Source organism: Diprion similis, chromosome 3, assembly GCF_021155765.1.
Source record: "Diprion similis isolate iyDipSimi1 chromosome 3, iyDipSimi1.1, whole genome shotgun sequence".
NCBI classification, from domain to species: Eukaryota; Metazoa; Arthropoda; class Insecta; order Hymenoptera; family Diprionidae; genus Diprion; species Diprion similis.
The window spans coordinates 11,967,471-11,985,507 of NC_060107.1; the positions used below are offsets into that span (position 1 = coordinate 11,967,471).

General features: G+C 37.8%; 1 protein-coding gene across 12 annotated transcripts in view; it reads left to right on the top strand.

The window, feature by feature from the left end:
* LOC124416810 (CUGBP Elav-like family member 2) overlaps window positions 1–18,037 on the top strand; it is a 296,524-nt gene that overhangs the window by 232,153 nt on the left and 46,334 nt on the right. Inside the window, exon 1 of one of the 12 annotated variants that reach the window (XM_046898161.1) lies at window positions 12,033–13,281. The exons of the other annotated variants lie outside the window; for them this stretch is intronic. Within the exon in view, the coding sequence (XP_046754117.1) occupies window positions 13,161–13,281 (121 nt within the window). The 5' untranslated portion in view covers window positions 12,033–13,160. Of the gene's footprint in view, window positions 1–12,032; window positions 13,282–18,037 lie in introns of those variants that run through there. 12 annotated transcript variants of the gene reach the window in all.

Sequence of the window (18,037 nt, forward strand, 5' to 3'; positions counted from 1 at the left end):
TTAGATAAATTTAACATCTCAATTTCCCTTTTATTCAAGCTTTTCGGTTCGTTTGTGATCTTCAATACTGTTAAAAAAAAAGTTTTCAAGAGTAAACTGAATTTTGATAAATAAATCAAATAAAAAAATATAATTATTGGTTGAATTTAAAAAACAAAGAAACAAAATTATAGAAGTCATTTTAATGAATTTAAATCAGTCTCGAACACCAAAGTTGACGAAAATACCTAGATTTTCATTCTTTGCTAGTTCGGAAATAGTTCCAAAAATAGGCCGTCCCGTTAGAATCAGGGGCATCCGAAGCAGTTGCAGAATCTTTTCTGTTTTCATGGCGAGCCGGGTGCAATGAATTCACAGCCGACGAATGGCCAGAAGGGAGAGACGATTGATTTAGAATAAATTCTTTCCACTTCTTTTACACTTTTTTCCCCTGTTCTAATTCGACGGGAGTTCATTTTCAGAGCTTCCTTTTTTTTCACTTTTTTCACGACGAAACCAGTAGCTAAATTTAGCAATGACTTTTTATCTAATCTGAAAATTGATCGTTGGTTAAACAGTGTAGAGACAGCTTTGATAATGAAGAAATATGAAAGAAAAATATAAAGTTAGTAGTTATTTTTTTTTGTTTTTTTTGGATCGAAACGATATTGCATCGTCATCTTGGGTTCCATGGTAGAAATCATTTTCAATGTCGGTTGAGAAATATCGCACTTTTATGGTCACCGCCTAAGCACAGGCTATTAAGTGGAGCAATCGAACGAAAACGAAGGAAAACAGAGGGCAAAGATTTAGAGCTATACCAGCAAGGGAACTCGATCGATCCCTTATACCGCCCACCGCACATCATCTATACCAATCAGTTTCCTGACGAAATTGCAGCCCAACGACGGGAAGCGCCATTGTCCTGATGAGAATCGATCTTACGACCAGTGCGCGTAAAACGCTTCTCAATTTGGCGAAAGCACCTCTTTATTTCCCACGAATTCATTCTCGCTAAGGTCGAATCTTGCTGTCAATGTGCTTCAGCTTCGCTTTCGAGTTTTTCGAAGTCACCGTTAGTTGGAAAGAAGTGTGAAAATAATCGATTAGCTTATCTTCCAGTAGCTGTCGTGTCAAGCTTGATGATGTCGGAAAACAAAAGCTGATTGTGATGTGTCATAATACTTGAAACCATGTCAGGTGATGAATTTAAAGTCCATAGTTTTTAGTCAAAATTCAACGCCTACTTTTGATCTTACGTAGGGTTTAAAGATGATACAATAGGTTTCATTTCAATGTTATATCAGACCCTACTTTGACGCTAAAAGTGGACTAAATTTTCCGATATACCAAGTTTAGGTTCAAAGTAGGGTCTGTTTAGAACTTCCTCTAACCCTCTAAAGGTAGGGTTAAACCTGCTTGCTTGAAGCCCTACTTTAATGCTGAAAACCCTACTATGCTGACAAAGGTCCATTGATCCTGATTGATTCTGATTGAAATACAAAGAATACGATTAAAATGTGTAAAATTGAATGAATATACCAATAAATAGGAATTAGTTTACAGGCTTAATCATATTTTCTATATATTCAATCAGAATCAATCGGAATCAATATATTCTTTGGCAGGGTGCGTGCTTGGATGAAGTTTATTATTAGTGACACAAATTTATCGTTCATAACTATCAACTCATTCCAGTTCAATGTAATAATAAATGTTATCTTGATCCTTTTCTCGTTAATTGGGTTTTTGTATTCGTAATAACGTTGAATAAACTCAATTGAAATGAAATACTTAATTTTCAAATTTTATGGAAACTTATCAAAATTATGTCGGAATAATCCTTGGATTATTCAGTATAAACACTTGTATTTCGGGGTATAATATATCCATAGAAGAGGAGTTACAGGTACAATGAAATGGCGTCAAAATAGGTTCAATCATCTACCAAGAGCGTCAAAGTAGAGTTTGGTACTTAAATTTTTAGGAGTTTTTTAGCAGTTAGAGGGTCAATGTAGAATTTCCAGGTTTAGTTTCCCTGAAGTAGGCTTACACGAACCTCGATAGGGTCAAATGTAGACGCTAAATATCGACTCAAGTATACTACATTTTGGTTGAAGAATCCTTTTTTGCGACGTATAAGAATTTGATGAAAGTGCAAAAAGTGTCAGCAATTCACGGATACCAAAGCATCTTCAACGCTGACCTGAACTGATTGATCGGTATTTGAAGATTGGATGAAGAGAGTAAACTAGGAGTCATGCTGCTGCTTCTAATTCAGAGGTCCTTTTCGGAGGGTAGAAATACGAATGGAGATATGGGATTATGGCGATACGTTTACCGATCATGATCACTGTAGACAGAGGTCACGATATATCCTGGTTGCCGTCGATACGTCGACCCACTGCAAACACACGCCGTCCCTCGGCTAGTTTACCCTGGAACCTGGAGATCAACCTCCAGCAGCCGCTGCTCCCGGCAAAGGGACAGGCAGTGTTGATTCCAGCCACATCGATACCGAGGTTATTGAATTTTGATCAGCGATACTCCAACGCACATTCGGTAATACTGCGAATTGAGTGGATCGCTCTCGTTGTTAATCAACTCGACCGATCTTCGTGCAATCGGTTGTGTTAGGCTTAGGGTACTTGGTTTTCTCTTCATATCCTTGATTGAGTTAACGCTCAATGTGTTGAAACTAACGAGGATAGTATCATCATACCTTCGGACCATGGATGTGGTTCAAACATTTGAAGGTGTCTTCTTGAGCTGAGATATGCAGTCTATTATATAACTAATGTTTATTTCAAGCTCATGGATGGTTATATCGTTTAACGCATTGATGTAAATCGTGACTTTTGAACTATTGAAAGTTGTGAAGGCAACTGACGGAAGTGAGTTTTGGAAGAACAGTGAAAACCGATGGATTGATAAATATTTCGTTTAAAGTTGATGTGCACATTATAGGCTCGAGAAAACACCATAAAAAGTTTCAACCATATCTGTATTTCGGGGACATGTTACTCTTCTTATAAGATTTTCATATGCAAATTGGCTTCAAAAAGTGTGGCGTAAGATAATGAACTTGAATTTCATTAGAACAGTGTCCCTTTGAAGTAGAAATGAATAGAAAATCGTAAATTTCAAGCCACAAAGGCCAGTTAGGTATTCAGAATTTCTGATTGATCACATCATTGCGGTTTTCCATTTACTTAATTTTGATTAGCTGAGGCGGGTTTTGTTTTCTAAACAAGTTATTCAAAAATAGTGTCACATAACTTTTCTTTATCGTATTTGCCCAGTCGGTCAAAAAATCACGGTAAATCACGTTGGGTAAGATCAGAAAGTGTAAAATCATGCTTCATTGGAGCTATAAACTCAAAGTTTCTGATTTTCCGATGTCTTCCGTACCAAGGAAATGTCATTTCGGCAATCTTACTTCATTCAAACCTCTGAATCCATCTTTAGTAATTTTTTATTTCAACACTTTTTGTAAATCGAGCTTGCATGGAAACAGGTAAGATTTTCCTACCCTATCGTTCCTACTTAGATCGAAAATCGTCTCTTACTATTCAGAATCAAGTATCAAATTCATTTTGGTTTCAATGCCGCTATAGACAATACCATCGAAACCAAAAAAATCGGTGAAGTCTGATCTCGGAATTCAGCATTCGATTAATGTAAGAGAATTTAAAATTGAGTGTCAGGGTCGGTGACTAATCAGGTGGCCTCTGCGGACGATTAAGCGGAGCTTAAAGACTCGGTAATCTGACCAAGCTGAGCACGGAGATGAGCTTTTGACGTGACGTTGCACCGAGCTGATAGCTCATAGGCCCTTTTACGCTATTTCGGTTCATTACCAGACCCACCAGATGCAGTGTCTTAATTCAGGCCTGCGCAAAGAGTCGAACTAAGCGGACAGCTTCCACCCGACGTAATCGCCCAAATATTTGGCAGCCGTCCAGTGCAGCATCGCTTCTCTTCGGAATCCTTTCCTCTCTTTCTTTTTCTTCTTCTTTTTTTTTTTTTGCTTTTCATCTTCCGTCCTCTTCGCCAAACGAATCGATCTATTGCCAGTCGATTGTCCCGTAATAATAGGAGACTACTACAGCGGGACCGAGTAATTGGCTCTGCTTGGTAAGAATAGAAAAAGTTAAACTAAACTCAACGAAACGGACCAGAGTCGTCAATTGGTTCTCCTTACCACGAGATGCCTTGACTTCCTCAGGCATCTCGGAAACTCCTTATGGTATTGATTGTAATGTAATGAACCTCGTTATCAGGTTGCGAAAACAAGACTTTCCAATCGGAAATACCTCGTTTCCTGTTTCACTCCTCTTTGATAACACATTATGAAACTTTTATTGCTTTCATTCGTGATATTGGACATCAAAATGAAATATCCTTGTCTTTATAGAGATTCTTTCCATTCTCATCATCATGTCTTACCTTCATTCCAAATGTCTGATTAATTGCTAACACAGTATTAAAAATACAAACTTGTGTATTCGGATCAGTGTCTAATTGATCAATGGTCGAAGACTCAAAAATTCTCCGGAAACAATGTACGAAATCAAAATCGAGGACTCGTTTCCTTCTCTTCCATTTCTCCATCATATCTGCTGTTTGAAAAGCTCAATTATAACGGACTTAAAATATCTTCTAACCCCAGGTCACCCTAAGGATTTCCCTTTGGGGAACATGGACGCCATCGACGTCTCGATATCGCTATAATTAAACCAGGTTACGTACGCTTCGCCATTTCGTTTATCACAATCGGGCCTTCTGAAAGTTGCGTTATCCCTTCCTCTCGAGACGTGGTATCATCCACTTGCGATGCAACCCGTATTTTCCACCGGCAATGCATCAAGCTGTGCCAAGATCCGCTCCAACTCCAGAGGGTAAATATCCATTTTTCACTCAAGCTGCAGCGCTCTTTGCTTCAGGTTATATTCCTGCCTTACGTTTCCAGGTTGAGTTACCTTTTCGTGTTCTTTTCTGCAATTTTCAATAAACAGAGAACGGTAACTATCTCTGGTTTCTGGATATAAATCCTCTCGGTAGAATCGTGGGAAACGTTTCCAAAGTCTCATGTCAGGTTTCAAGTTTCAAGAGATCAAGATTAAGGTGATTGCACTTCAGCAGATGAAAAAATAATCGTTAAGCTAGTTCGTCACTGTCATTCCATTATATGGTACTTCAAATGAAAGATCGTAGATACAATCGTCATCAAAAATGAAGTCTTGAAAGTCCGAGAAGACCACCGACCTTACCGATAGTGTAAATAGTCCTTGAAGTGATTATATGTGAAATGGTGCTTAATATCTTCAAGTTTTCATGGTCTCTACAAACAGACTGAAAAAATGAAGTTCCACAAGTCTGAGGAGACCTTTGCAGAACTATTAAAGAAAGCATGTAAAACTATATGAAAAAAATCATCATTTTGGAAATTCCGGATTGCGTTGTGATAAATTTAAAGTAAAAATTGACATTCTGACGGGTATATCGAAGCTACAAATGGCCTCATGTACCTGAATTCAGTTTGCTTAGGTCTCTGGTCAAAGGTCCCGTGTATATATGTATACAAACTTCCTGTGTAACGACCTAACAATGGGCGCCATAGCACGCTGTAACAGGAACTGGCTGGCTACCCTCAACATCTTCGTGTTTCGATCGACACGTGACCTGTAATGTGTGTGATGTATACGTCTACTACATGGTTTGAGGACAAAAGTGGTCTTGTTGGTTAGCGCGGAAACGGGATAAGCCTTACTGCGTGAATTCCGAGGACTCTCCCCGGTGTTTCCTAGTTGTTTCAAACACCTGGAGACTGTATTCAACCTCTCTTGGTCTCTCTTTCTTTCTCTCTCTCAACTTCCGACCATAACTTTTGGCACTAATTTCGAAACTGTTGCGGGGAAACGTTGCCCCCAAATAATCCCTAAGCTGTTTCTAAAGCTCGTTTTATCCTTGCTATTTCCAAACCTCAACGCCCCTCCGAAGTTCTTGATATTTTAACACCTTCATCCTGGAACTCGTGTTCACAGGATCAAAAATCTACTTTCGTATTGCTGCCCGAGATTAAGGGTTCACATGATACAAATCCGTGCAATCTAACAGCAGACAACATCTTGTGCTTCCTTTCGGTGTACTTTTTCATCTCGGACCGAATAGCGTCAATGTGTTTAAAGAAGTCTAACATCAGACACAAAGCTACCAAAAATCGAGACTCACTGGTCGTGAACTTAAGACACGCGCAGTGGGAACAATTAATGGAACGTGTAGATGGCAAATTGGAAGACTTACGTGATCTTGAGAATGGCTTTGAGTGAGACAGATGAAAAACAATTGGTCTCCTCGGTGAACCCGAAAGGCGAGTTACAGATGGCGAAAACCGGTGATAAATTCTACCTGCTTGTAAGAATCACTGGCCCAATGCCAGAGGCACTGATAGATAGAATGACTTGGTTGATAGTGATCTAAAAATAAAATTAAACTCCATCAGAGCACGTCGGAACACATGCTGTACATCGTATAGTGTAACTGATGTAACCTTATACTTCCGTTGAAGAGCAGCCAAGGTCGGGTGTTAATTGGCCCGATGTGATTCGGGAAATCACTTTACATCCAAGCAGCCATTCATGAGGTTAGGATAAATTTAGAAAACAATGTTTGGACAATTAACACCAATAGAAGAAAGCCTCCACATCCTAGTGCACTTGAATTGATAACTATGTGAAAACGTGACTTTTGGATCAAATCTTTTTTTCATTCACAAGGATTCACGAGTACCAACCACTGATGAGTAAAAAATATCTTACTTTAGGCAGCAGGCTCGCCGAGTTCTTGTTGTTCGCTTAACAGTTACGACTTACGTCAAAGGCGTAACGCGATAAGTTCAAGCCTGCTCAATTGAGAAAGCATAGTTATCAACGAAGCGTGAATGAAATATGTTTTGCACCATCTGGTGGGTTGCATTCTATCAGTGGTGCTATTCATCCGTTCCTTTCAAAGTCGATTATATTGATTTTCTCTTACCGATTCAAACTGTCTTTCTCTGTAATTGAGTGACGTCCCGAAAAGAAATTAAAACTGTCTAATGCTGCATGTTTTATCGACCACAATTGCCCACTTGATGAATTCTGTTCTATTTTTTTTTTCTTTTCTATACTGTTCGCAATTAGAATGAATGTATATTACACGCAGTATAATTGTTGTGAGCTTTACCAAATGCGCACTAGAAATCGCCGCGCTAACTTCAAGACTGTGAATTTGAAATAGGTATCGTCGATTCCGGATAACCTGTTTAGGTACTGATAATGCGAGCAGAGAGAAGAATGGATGAATATCCCCGAGTATGAATAATTCATCCTCTCTCTTTCTCTCTCACAAATGGACCCTCAAACATCCATAAAATATCAGCGGTGCGATGACCTCTGATGGTTCAATCGCCATTCGTTATTCATCAACAAGATGCAGGGTCCGGGCAAGAAGACGGGAGGAAGGGGCACTTGGATGGAAAATAAGAGAGAATAAGAACCCGGAGACGACGAGTTTCAAATAATATCGATTCCAGTGTCCGATACCAGGGAACGGCTGAGACGAAGTCCATAAACTATTCAAATACTCCCTCCAGCCTTTGTTTCGGACTCTGATAACACACCTTTGAGGTTCGACAGTTTATTGCCGTTATTCTTATGCTTCCGAATCTAAGAACGAAAAAGATCTTTAAAATGTTCTTGTTCTTAGCGAGCTGCGGTAAAGATGATCTTTAATCAGTACTTATCAGTGATCTGATAACCAGTAATCTTTGATCAGCTTGCGATGATTCTTGTCGAATTAATCGGTAAATAGAGAAGCAATGTGAGATCAGTTTTCACTTCCGTTGTTTGTTGCCGTTTACCAATTAGTCACATCTCGACGGTGGTGTTGAATAACGGAACAGTAAATGGGTTTGAAAAGAAAGAAATAAGAATTAGATGAAGAGGGACAGGTTGACGGAAAAACTGTGCAAGCGGACAGACAGCATGTCATCGTCTTCTTCGGAGATGATAGCGGATGGAACTGAAAGGAATTACACGGGCTGCACTCTGTGTGTCTGCGACATTTGTCGAAAGGCTGTAGACGTGAAATGTGTTCAGCTGCCCGACGAAAAGATAAACACGACCAAATGCCTGTAGCACCAGATATGTGCAAGGGAAGAACGACGAGATAGGAGGAAAGGAGAAAGAAGAGGAAGGAGGAGGTGAAGAAGGAGGAAATGAAGAAGGCTAGAGTCCATCTGCCGGATTTATTATCAACCTTTCTAGATAAAAGCTAGCCTGTCATAGTGGAGTCCGTGCTCTGGTGCTACGTCATACTTACCCTCAATATTTATCTGTTTACCTTACCCACGCCCAGCTGTTTGCTTTACCAAGATTATGAACACTCCGGTAATAGCGTGAGTTGGGGTATTATAATGCAGTTTCGCTGGTGCCAAGACCACTCGATTCTTCATCCACAAATTGTAGTTTCTACACACTGTGTCTACGCAATATTCCAGAAATATTGCAACAGCGTAACTCTGTGATCTTTGAAATATATCCGAAAATAGTAAAGTTCGCGGTACTTTACAGGGTTTCGGGTGTTTCAGGTGCGTTCCGTGTTATTGCAGAAATATCGTAGCAGCAAAATCTCACAATGCTTGAAATACTTGAGATACTTACGTTGCGGAACATTTCGATTTCTGATCCTCTGCAACTACTTGCAATATTGCTGTAATTGTTTAATAAAACATTTTTGAAATATTGGAAATTCGAAAAATCGTTACAATATTACGCGTATGAAACTATAATTTTTCATAAATTTTTTGTCGAAACAATGCAACAATTTTTTATGCAGTACCGCAAGCTGTATCGAGTGCTTTAATTCCTTATCAAAAAAGACGGTACAAAAATCGAAATCAAATCGTTTTTAAAACCAGAATACCAAAATTACCAAATGTTTCCTCATTTTACGTTCTAAAAGTGCAATCGGCACTTCAAATAAATTATGACACGTTTTGCATTTGATTAAGTTTGACATTTTTTCCTATAACATCTGAAATTTCGAGCCAATCGTTCGCGTGTGGAAATTTCTCAAAGTCTACCTCATGTTTATTCCCTCTAAAAAAAAAAAGAATCTTAAATAATCTTTTCCATTCGTACATTAGAGAGAGAGTGGGTCAGGTGATTGTATTAGAATCCGGCCATCACATACGCTCGTAAAATTGAAGCGCGAGGTATAATTGAAATACTTCTATAATGTCGCTTGTCGCGGAATTTCGCGTGCACGAAAACATTATCGAACTCGGAGTTCCTTACTCGCATAATTATAACATTTATATTACGTACTTACCTACTTATAAGCGATTCGGTAACTACTGTGCGAATCGATATTCTCACTTATAGACTCGAGAAGCCGATGCCGTCGTTAGTTTCCTAAATACCTCTACTGCATACACACTAAATATATACGCCGTTCAGAAGTTTAATGAGTCATTATTTTCCGCTCATTGTATACCCGACTTAATTGTTAAGCACTCGAAGGAGACGCTCGACGGCCATACTTTGGCCCCCGTGTATTGTTATAGCCGCTAATAGCTGCCCGAACAAATAAGCAGCTTATCTTAGAAATACTGGCATCCACATACACTTATACATGTGTATCATGTATCCGAACAATCTACAGAAATAATATTCGGATCATTCTTCGATGACTTGTCGGTATTTCATTCTTTCCATTTTTGTTACAAATAATTTGAATCTCGCTATTTTTTTCAAAATTTTACCTCAACGTCATCAATTTTTAAGATCTGAAAGTGATTTTTTTCAAGAAAATTCAATCCGCGATTAACAAGAAATCAATCACGACTAATTTCCAACTCTATGTTATTATTTTTGTTGAAAATTTTGTGTCTAAACTAGTATTTCAAATAGTTCACCATTTTTTCAAGATTCTTGGTGCTAAAATTTGCAAAAAATAGTTGTATACATGTTTTCACTATGACTTAAAAACCATGAACAATTATGAATGTAAATTTTATAAAGAAAATTGAATACTTGCTGGACTGGATATTAATCAGCCTAGTCTCCAAATTCATGTCACTATTATATGTTCAAAGATCCGTTACGAAGTCGGTTTCGAAAAATTGTTCATTGTGAAAAAAACTTTTTTTTAGCATTCTAACCTCAAAATCGTGACAAAAACGAACCCATACTGATAACGAAATTTACTATTATACACTCGAGCATATTTTAAGCGTGTTTTATGCTTGTTTTTCGTACACAAAGTATCCGTTACTATGACAGTAAAGTGAATCTGCGAAAGCGCATGCGCGTTAGGAGTTAAGAGTTGTCTTTCTGTACTGCGGACATTCGTTTTCGCGTAGGAATCTGACATTACGCGACCCTAACCTCAAATTCGTGTCCTTGGTGAAAAAACGCGTAACGTACTCTTGTTATATAAAGAATCGTGTTTTGTCTTCTTTTTACACAAAATACTATCTCATCGAGACTTCTGGGAGCATAAATGTTGGAAGAACTGAAGCAAACATGTTTTGACTGCGAATGAAAAGTCGTAAGAGATTGAAAAGTGCATTCACCGGTTGAAATTAAGGAAACAAAAGTGGAAAGAATCACCCGTCAATGGCGGGCGCACGAAATAATGCGGGCAGTGGGTTAGTGCTAGTCGTCGAAAGTCGTTTCGGACGTAGGCAGGAAAAAGGCGGGCCGAAAACAGGCCTGAAGTCGCATACAAATGAGTGTATGTAACGGTACAAGCCGAGTGAATGACGTTTATATGCGTTTCTGCAGTTCTCGTCGCCTGAAACGCGAGCTCGTCACGCTGGTTATTCAAGCCTCGTGAAAAGCTTATTTATTCGTCTCTTTTTTCTTATCTTTTTCTTCCACAACGAAATTTCAAAGCCCTCGCGCTTCTAATTCTTCTTCACAAATTCCTACTTTGCTCAAGGAAAGAAAATATGCTGCATAACGACCGACCTTCGATCCGTCGCCGCCGCAAATATATTACGTAGGCTTTTTGTTTGGCTGGTTATTTTGGCTCCGATTTATACCGACGCATTCCCGTCCAGTCTTCCATACTTTGTTTGTGTCCATGGTTCTTCGACTTTGAGCGACTCGTTGGTGAGAAAATACTTGTACGGTGTTAAAGTCGATTTACTGTAGCAGATTAATGTAGATCTATGAAAAAAGTACATACATCGTACCAGAAATGAGGAAAAAAATAACCAAATCAATTCTGTTGAGGACTTGAAATTAAACTTTGAATTTTTTTTTAAGACGAGACCTAACCTCCATTTTTTCTAACTTCACTTTAACAAATTTCCGTATTCATGAGTCAATTCAGAATTGCTATTTCTTGATCAAAATTAACAACTGTTGAATCTCTGAGAGTCCGATACTTAACGATTCCAATCAGTCGTGAAAAATTGGTTTAGCGAGATTGTAAAAATTAGTGTCCCAAATTCAACAAGTTACATAATTGCATAGTATAGTCAAAACAATATACCAGAGTTACAACCAGATCGAATCGATCTGAAACGAAAAATCGCTATCCAATCTGTTGCAATCATAATTTTATAAATTCTACTTTTAGTTTTGACAAAAATCATCATAGCTCACAAATACATAAATTCGATGCCTACTCAATGTGCGACCATCTTGTAATCACAAATGAATCATTTTTCGATTGATCATTCTCTTGAAATAAATAACATCTGCAAGTAGAATCGTTTCTAAATCAAAAAAGCAACACAAATTTTATGTCCATGTCTCGCGCGTTTCATTATGTCGATGTTGACACTCTTAAATCGTGGACTCCTCCCCCCCCCCCCCCCCCCCTCCGTATCCCCCCCTTTCTGGAACAATTCCTCCACGAGGCATGAGCTACTGATTCACGGAGCATCAGTCACGTGTTCATTGTCGGGATCAGCTGTCGACGTCTCTCGAATCGGCCGTCGAGCGCTGCGATCGCCTGTCGCCTCGACTCTTTCAGACTTGCCGCTCAGAGATAGTCGCACTTGTTGAGCGACTCCCTGTAGACCGTGTCGCGTGTTGTCCAGGGCGCTTCTTCCGCAGGCTGCGAGCGGAAAAATTCCCCCCCTCGATACTCAGTTCCTTCTGATTTTTGAACAGTGAATCCGGGAGCCGCGAAGCCTCGATAAAAAGGAAAATCAAAGTGCGGTGACATGCGCCCGTCTGACTGCGCGCTCGGTTTATTCCAATCGCACGTTCTTGTTTTCCCTCAAAAGTGCGTAATTATTTGTTCCATTTTTTTTCTGTGATTATGTCGAAGGTTTTCTTACGATTTTGATCACTATTTAAAATCTTTCGAATTTTTCATATCTGTGCAGTGTGGATACTGGTGTTGTGTATTGTTCGGCTGAAAAATAAGTAAATAAAGAAGCCAGTGAATAACGAAATACGGCAGAGGGAAACTATAAGAAAATACGACCGTGGCTATTATTGGCGATTCTTACGTAACTACGGGGCGGTTCAGTTGTTGCATAATGTGTATATACCTCTAATTTAACTGTTATACGGGATTGTTAACGCGAGCGTGCAATTAGTCGAACGCAGCTGGACTCCGCGCATGCATTTCAGTCAGCGTCGTCACTGGTGCAGAAAAATTTTACTCGACTCGTTGATCGTTATCAAGTTTGAAAATACTTTTCTGACATTCGAGTTCAAGTCAATGACTTGGAATATGAAAAATAAGTAAACAGCAGATCGTTTCTTTTTTATCGTCTAATCTAAACTGTTCAATCGCATCAACGTTCGCGTCTCTGTCTTGTTTCATTCATTGGTTACCTTCTCGCTGTGCCAAGTTACAATAAAAAAAAGATTTTCAAAAACTTGGGAAAAACAAATAATGAAAATTCAAACGCGGTCTGCCTAGTTTATTGGGCGAATTTCCTGCGCGACGGTGGAACAGGTGGCTGGATGCGCCGGGTTAGAGGAAGGCGATAAATAATCGCGTTTGGCAACTATTCGCTGCGCAAGGAAATATTATATACGAACTGCAAGGTGCGGATGGTGTGATAGAGAGTGAAAGAGAAAGGAAGTCGTTCTAGGAAAATTTGAGGGTGTTTAACGGCGGTTTCTGTAATTCGTGATATGACAGTTAATTCTTCCTGAGGCCCGATGGCGATGAAGAGCAGAAAACAGTACAGCGGGGCTCACTTCGGATCCCACGCACACTATCCCGCCATCAGTCCTGCTTACTGGGCACCGCAGGCGCAGACTATGCCCTATTCCGTTCCAGGTATAATATTAAACGTTTTTTGAAAGACGTTGGGGTAGTTTTGAATTCTGAAAGTCTAAAACAGTTAATTGATTTCATTTTTGTCGTAACGTTACGGTTCGCATCATTCAAAGTTTGTGAAATGTTGGAATTTAAGTAACTCAAAATCCTAAGTTGTCAATTTTGACCCTTAACCGAATACCCAATTTTCAATAATCAATTTAATAAAAAAAATTTCAATAGCGATATTCAATAATCAGAAAATTTTCAATCAAAAAGAAGATAATAATAATAATTCAAATTCCTTAAAAAGGGCATTACTTGAAACTTGGTCAAAGTTATAAGAATAAAAATAGAGAATTTACGTTTAAATTGAGATACAAACTGTTTACGCTTTCGATTATCGATGACGCTATTACTTCTCGCATGAACAAAACGATGATCGAACTTATCGTCAAAGTTTGAAATAATCATGATGACTTATTATTTCTTTGAATAGATAAAAACCAGTCAACATTTAAACTGTTGTTAATTTCAATACGTGCAGTTGTTCAATCGATAATTAATATTTTTCGCGTATTATATGAAGTGAAAACATTACATACAGCGGCCTGTAAAGAAACAACCTCGAGCATGAATTAGCAGCGTGGCTGCGACATCTGAGAAAGTGACGAAACAATCATGCTGTAGTTATTATTTTTATTGTTATTATTATTGCTAAATCTTTGTAAACACACAGGTGTGGTATACAATATATGCAAATTATTACAAGCCTCTGCTTTACGCCGAGAAATTATGATTTTTTCTTTTTTGCTCCTCGCGGATGTTTGGTGTGATATACATACATACGTACACGCAAATATCTGTGCCTACATTAAGGATACACGCGGCTAGTTTTTTTTGATACCGAAAAACGAAGAATTCACAAATCCACAAGGTCACGGTTGAATTGCTTCCGAGTCACTGAATTATCTTTTCGTTACGTCGGCCATTTGTATAGCTTTTTTCTAATCTCGCCCACGTTTCACAAGAAACAAAAAAAAAAAAACAAAAAAAAACATGCGAAAAACGATATGCAATGTTCTTTGCATTACGTTTGCAAGTCTCGTGATTCACCAAAGCTTGATTGCCGACCGAGTATCGATAAGACGATCATATTTTTATCTTCCCGAAATTTAATCACCCACGTATTTATCACAATTTTCACGCCAGCGCAGCTCTGAACCAGAAATACGATATTTCTTTTTGTGAAGATTGTGCTGGTGAAAAATTCTTTGTTCAATTAATTATCTTGGAAAGTTTTTTGTAGTCGAAATATTGCATCGATTTTAAAACTGCTAGAAAACAAATTTGGTCTGTTCCTATTTTTAATATTAATTGATTAGTACTTACATGTTAAACATTTTACGAAACAAAAAACAAAACTGAAGTACGAGAAAAAAGAATGTCTGTCGATGCACATAAGCGGTAGAAATGTCGATGAAAATCTGCTACAAAGTTTGATTCTCATTTCATATCGTCGTTATCCGAGTTTAGCGACTCTCAAATTTCGATCTGTGCTATTTTTCGAGGGTGTGATGACAAAATGGCGGTCAGCCGCGAAAGATCGACGGAACAAAATGGCTAAATATAAAAATGGAGGGAAATATAAGTAAATTCAGTATCAAAGCTGTACAAACAGGATCAAATTACTCTCGTCTTTTCACAGTAGTTTTTACTCCGACTTCGTCAACGAATTAAACGGAGTTTCATTTACAGCTGAACAAACTTAATACAATGTGGATGATAACGCAGACGTTATTTATACGTCCATTAATAAAATGAATTAGAACGTTTTCGTATCTCGTATCGAAATTTATTGAGGTAGGAATTGTGAGTTCCTCGGTTATGAGAAGGAAAAAAAGTAATTTTTCTGTTCTCAAAAAATTTTCGACGCAACAAACTGACTGATTTCAAAATAACATGACAACAAAGTTAATTGAAAACCATTTGAATCTTAAAAAAATTACAAAAATTTATGATAATATAAAATGAGTGAAAAATTTTTAAATTCAGGAAAGAAAAATCCTCCTTTGAATCTGCACGTAAAATTTTTACCCCGATGAGATAAGTGGCCGTTACATATTCGTAGCAAATTAAAACGCGCAGCTCGTCGTCGTCATTGCGCTTCTGCTTGATATTCAACAGCCGCGAATTACGTTACAAGCATTTGAAAACTTCCCATTGTTCGATTTGGTATCCGATTGGCTTCAGTTTGTAATAATTAATTGAAACATAGCTCCTTAATCGGAAGCGTAATGGGTATAAATAAAAGAAAAAAAAAAAAAACAAAAAAACAATAGATAGCTCGTGATAGGTAAACGCACCGGAAGTGCGCTCTCGGCAAAATACGACTCTTTTGGTACTCCTGCGGTTGATATTGCAGTTACACATATTTTTATGATTTTGAGATTTTGAGTGTCTTTGACCAGTGAAAACTTTCCTCGAATTCGGTTTAAGAATTCATTAGTCAAAATATCTTGACTACATTTGGTCGAGTCGGGTTAGGTTAGGTTAGGTATGGTTTTTAATTGAAAATCAGTCTTAAACTAAAAGTGTACACTTCAGAGTAGGTTGGGTTAGATTAGGTTATGTCGAAACATGGTTTTTAAAACTATTTTTTTAACTAATAATAATCAAGTGTAGCTCCTAATGTACAAAAAGTTATCGTGAATTAATTTCCTACAAGTCGCTTGTGATCATGCATTTTTTGTTTCTTTTAAATTCTCGATTTCTCCATTTGAACGTTTTTACAATCCATCAGCTTGGCGTTTATTGAGAAATATAGAAACATTGTTAAAAGCCTATTCACGACGAGACTATGATATGATCGGACGTGATACATCAGAATTCGAGGAATAATATTTAGGTATTAGAGAATCTAGAACAGCAGTTTAATCTTTCTGAAATGACGAACATCAACTTAATTTTATTCACTCTTATCAGCTGACGAAAAATTCTGTCAACAAAATTCGTCTTCAACGAAATTCAGTTTTGTATTTTTGAAACAACTTGATCTTGAAATTTTTGTGGTTTGCTAAGATTTGATTTCGTCCGAAATACCTACCAGCGGTAACACTAAAAGCTTATGGATCGTAAAAATGAATGCAACCTAGTCAAACTGCAGTGAAATTAAATGGATAATAGCTGTGCAAGAGTAATAAAATATCGCTACGACCGGAAAGAAACCGTTTTATCGTCCGTTTATTAATTCTATTTTTTTCTATGATTTCCCGCGTCTCTTTTCCACCAATGGAGGCAGAAACTCGGCTGGCTAATAGCCGAGAAACTTTCTCCACGCACCAGTTGCGTTTCTTCCAACTCGTGGCGAAATGTACGAAGTCTTTTAGGTGACTTCGAGATTCTAGGCGTTGCAGGTTAGCCTCGTTAAAATTCCAGTTCCACACGTACACGAAACTCGGAGCGATGAGATAATCGGTGGAAATTTTTCCACAAGCAAGCAAACCCGTTGGTGGGCTCGGAAAATATCGAACAGGGTTCAACAGTTGTTACGATCATTAGGAAAATTTTAATAGTCAGACGTTCGGACATTCGAAAAATGTCATTAATTATCTGAAGAGGAAAAATCGTGACTTCTGAAATGTATGAAATTCAATAAATTGTAAAAAAGTCAAGTGTACAAGTCATATAAATTTTTGAAAAAGTGATTTTGCCACAATTTTTCCTGACTTCACTAACCTCAAAAATTTTTATTCATAGTTAACTAGAATTCTATATCATTCTCGTCGTAGTCATAGTACAATTCGCAAACACCAGTGTAGCATTATTCACATAACGTGAAACATGACGAGAAATAGCTATGAAGGATTATTTCCTGCCCAGTTTTCATTTAATCTTTCAGGGAATCGAATATTCCTCGATTCATATATCGAGTTCAGAGATAAAAATATAATCGATTCGAATTTCACGCGGCTAGAAACATGATTATGTCTTCAAATCTTCACACGAAGTTTTTTTTTTTTCTTTATTTCCCATTTTTTGTCTGTTCGTTGTAAAATGTTTAATGAACCATGTTGAAAAAATATGATTAAAACATTTCTTATCTGTTCAAATTATTATGGTTAGTAAAAAAATTTGGACACATTTTTATTATCATTTAAAATTTTCAACTATAATTCTACTGCGACAGTTTTTTTTTTTTTTTTTTTTTTTTTTTTTTTCTCACACAAACTTTATTGCGCATTATCAGCAGTTTCGTTGCATCGAACACGAGCTCCACCGACGCACGGTGTAACGTTCGAAAGATTAGCTTCGGTGCGCTTGCATCCATCGGTTGTTACGTGCTATCGGAACGGATATAATATACTCATATTGCAAGGCAACTTGATACGATCTATAGTGGATAGATGCAAGTGTGTACATACCTGCGTTATATGCAGGTAATTGTGAGGTGAAATGAACGAAGCGTTATGCATTGCGATGTTGCAATTCCTCAAGGACGAGAAACGGCAGTCAAACGATACGAATGTGTAAAAAATGAAAGATTTATTCAAGCGAAAATCGTGATTTTTCATTAGTTAGTTCCGCAGGTTCAACGAGGCGAAGAATGCGGAAACTATGAGTAAATCGCCTGAGGTTAGGAATTCCACATCAATTTTCAGAGTGATTCAAATCAATTTTCGTATATCAGTCGTATAGAGATGTAAGAATTTAGTAAACTATAACGACAAAACAATTTCCTCTGAAAACTTGACGTTTGGTTAAGAATCCTAATTCA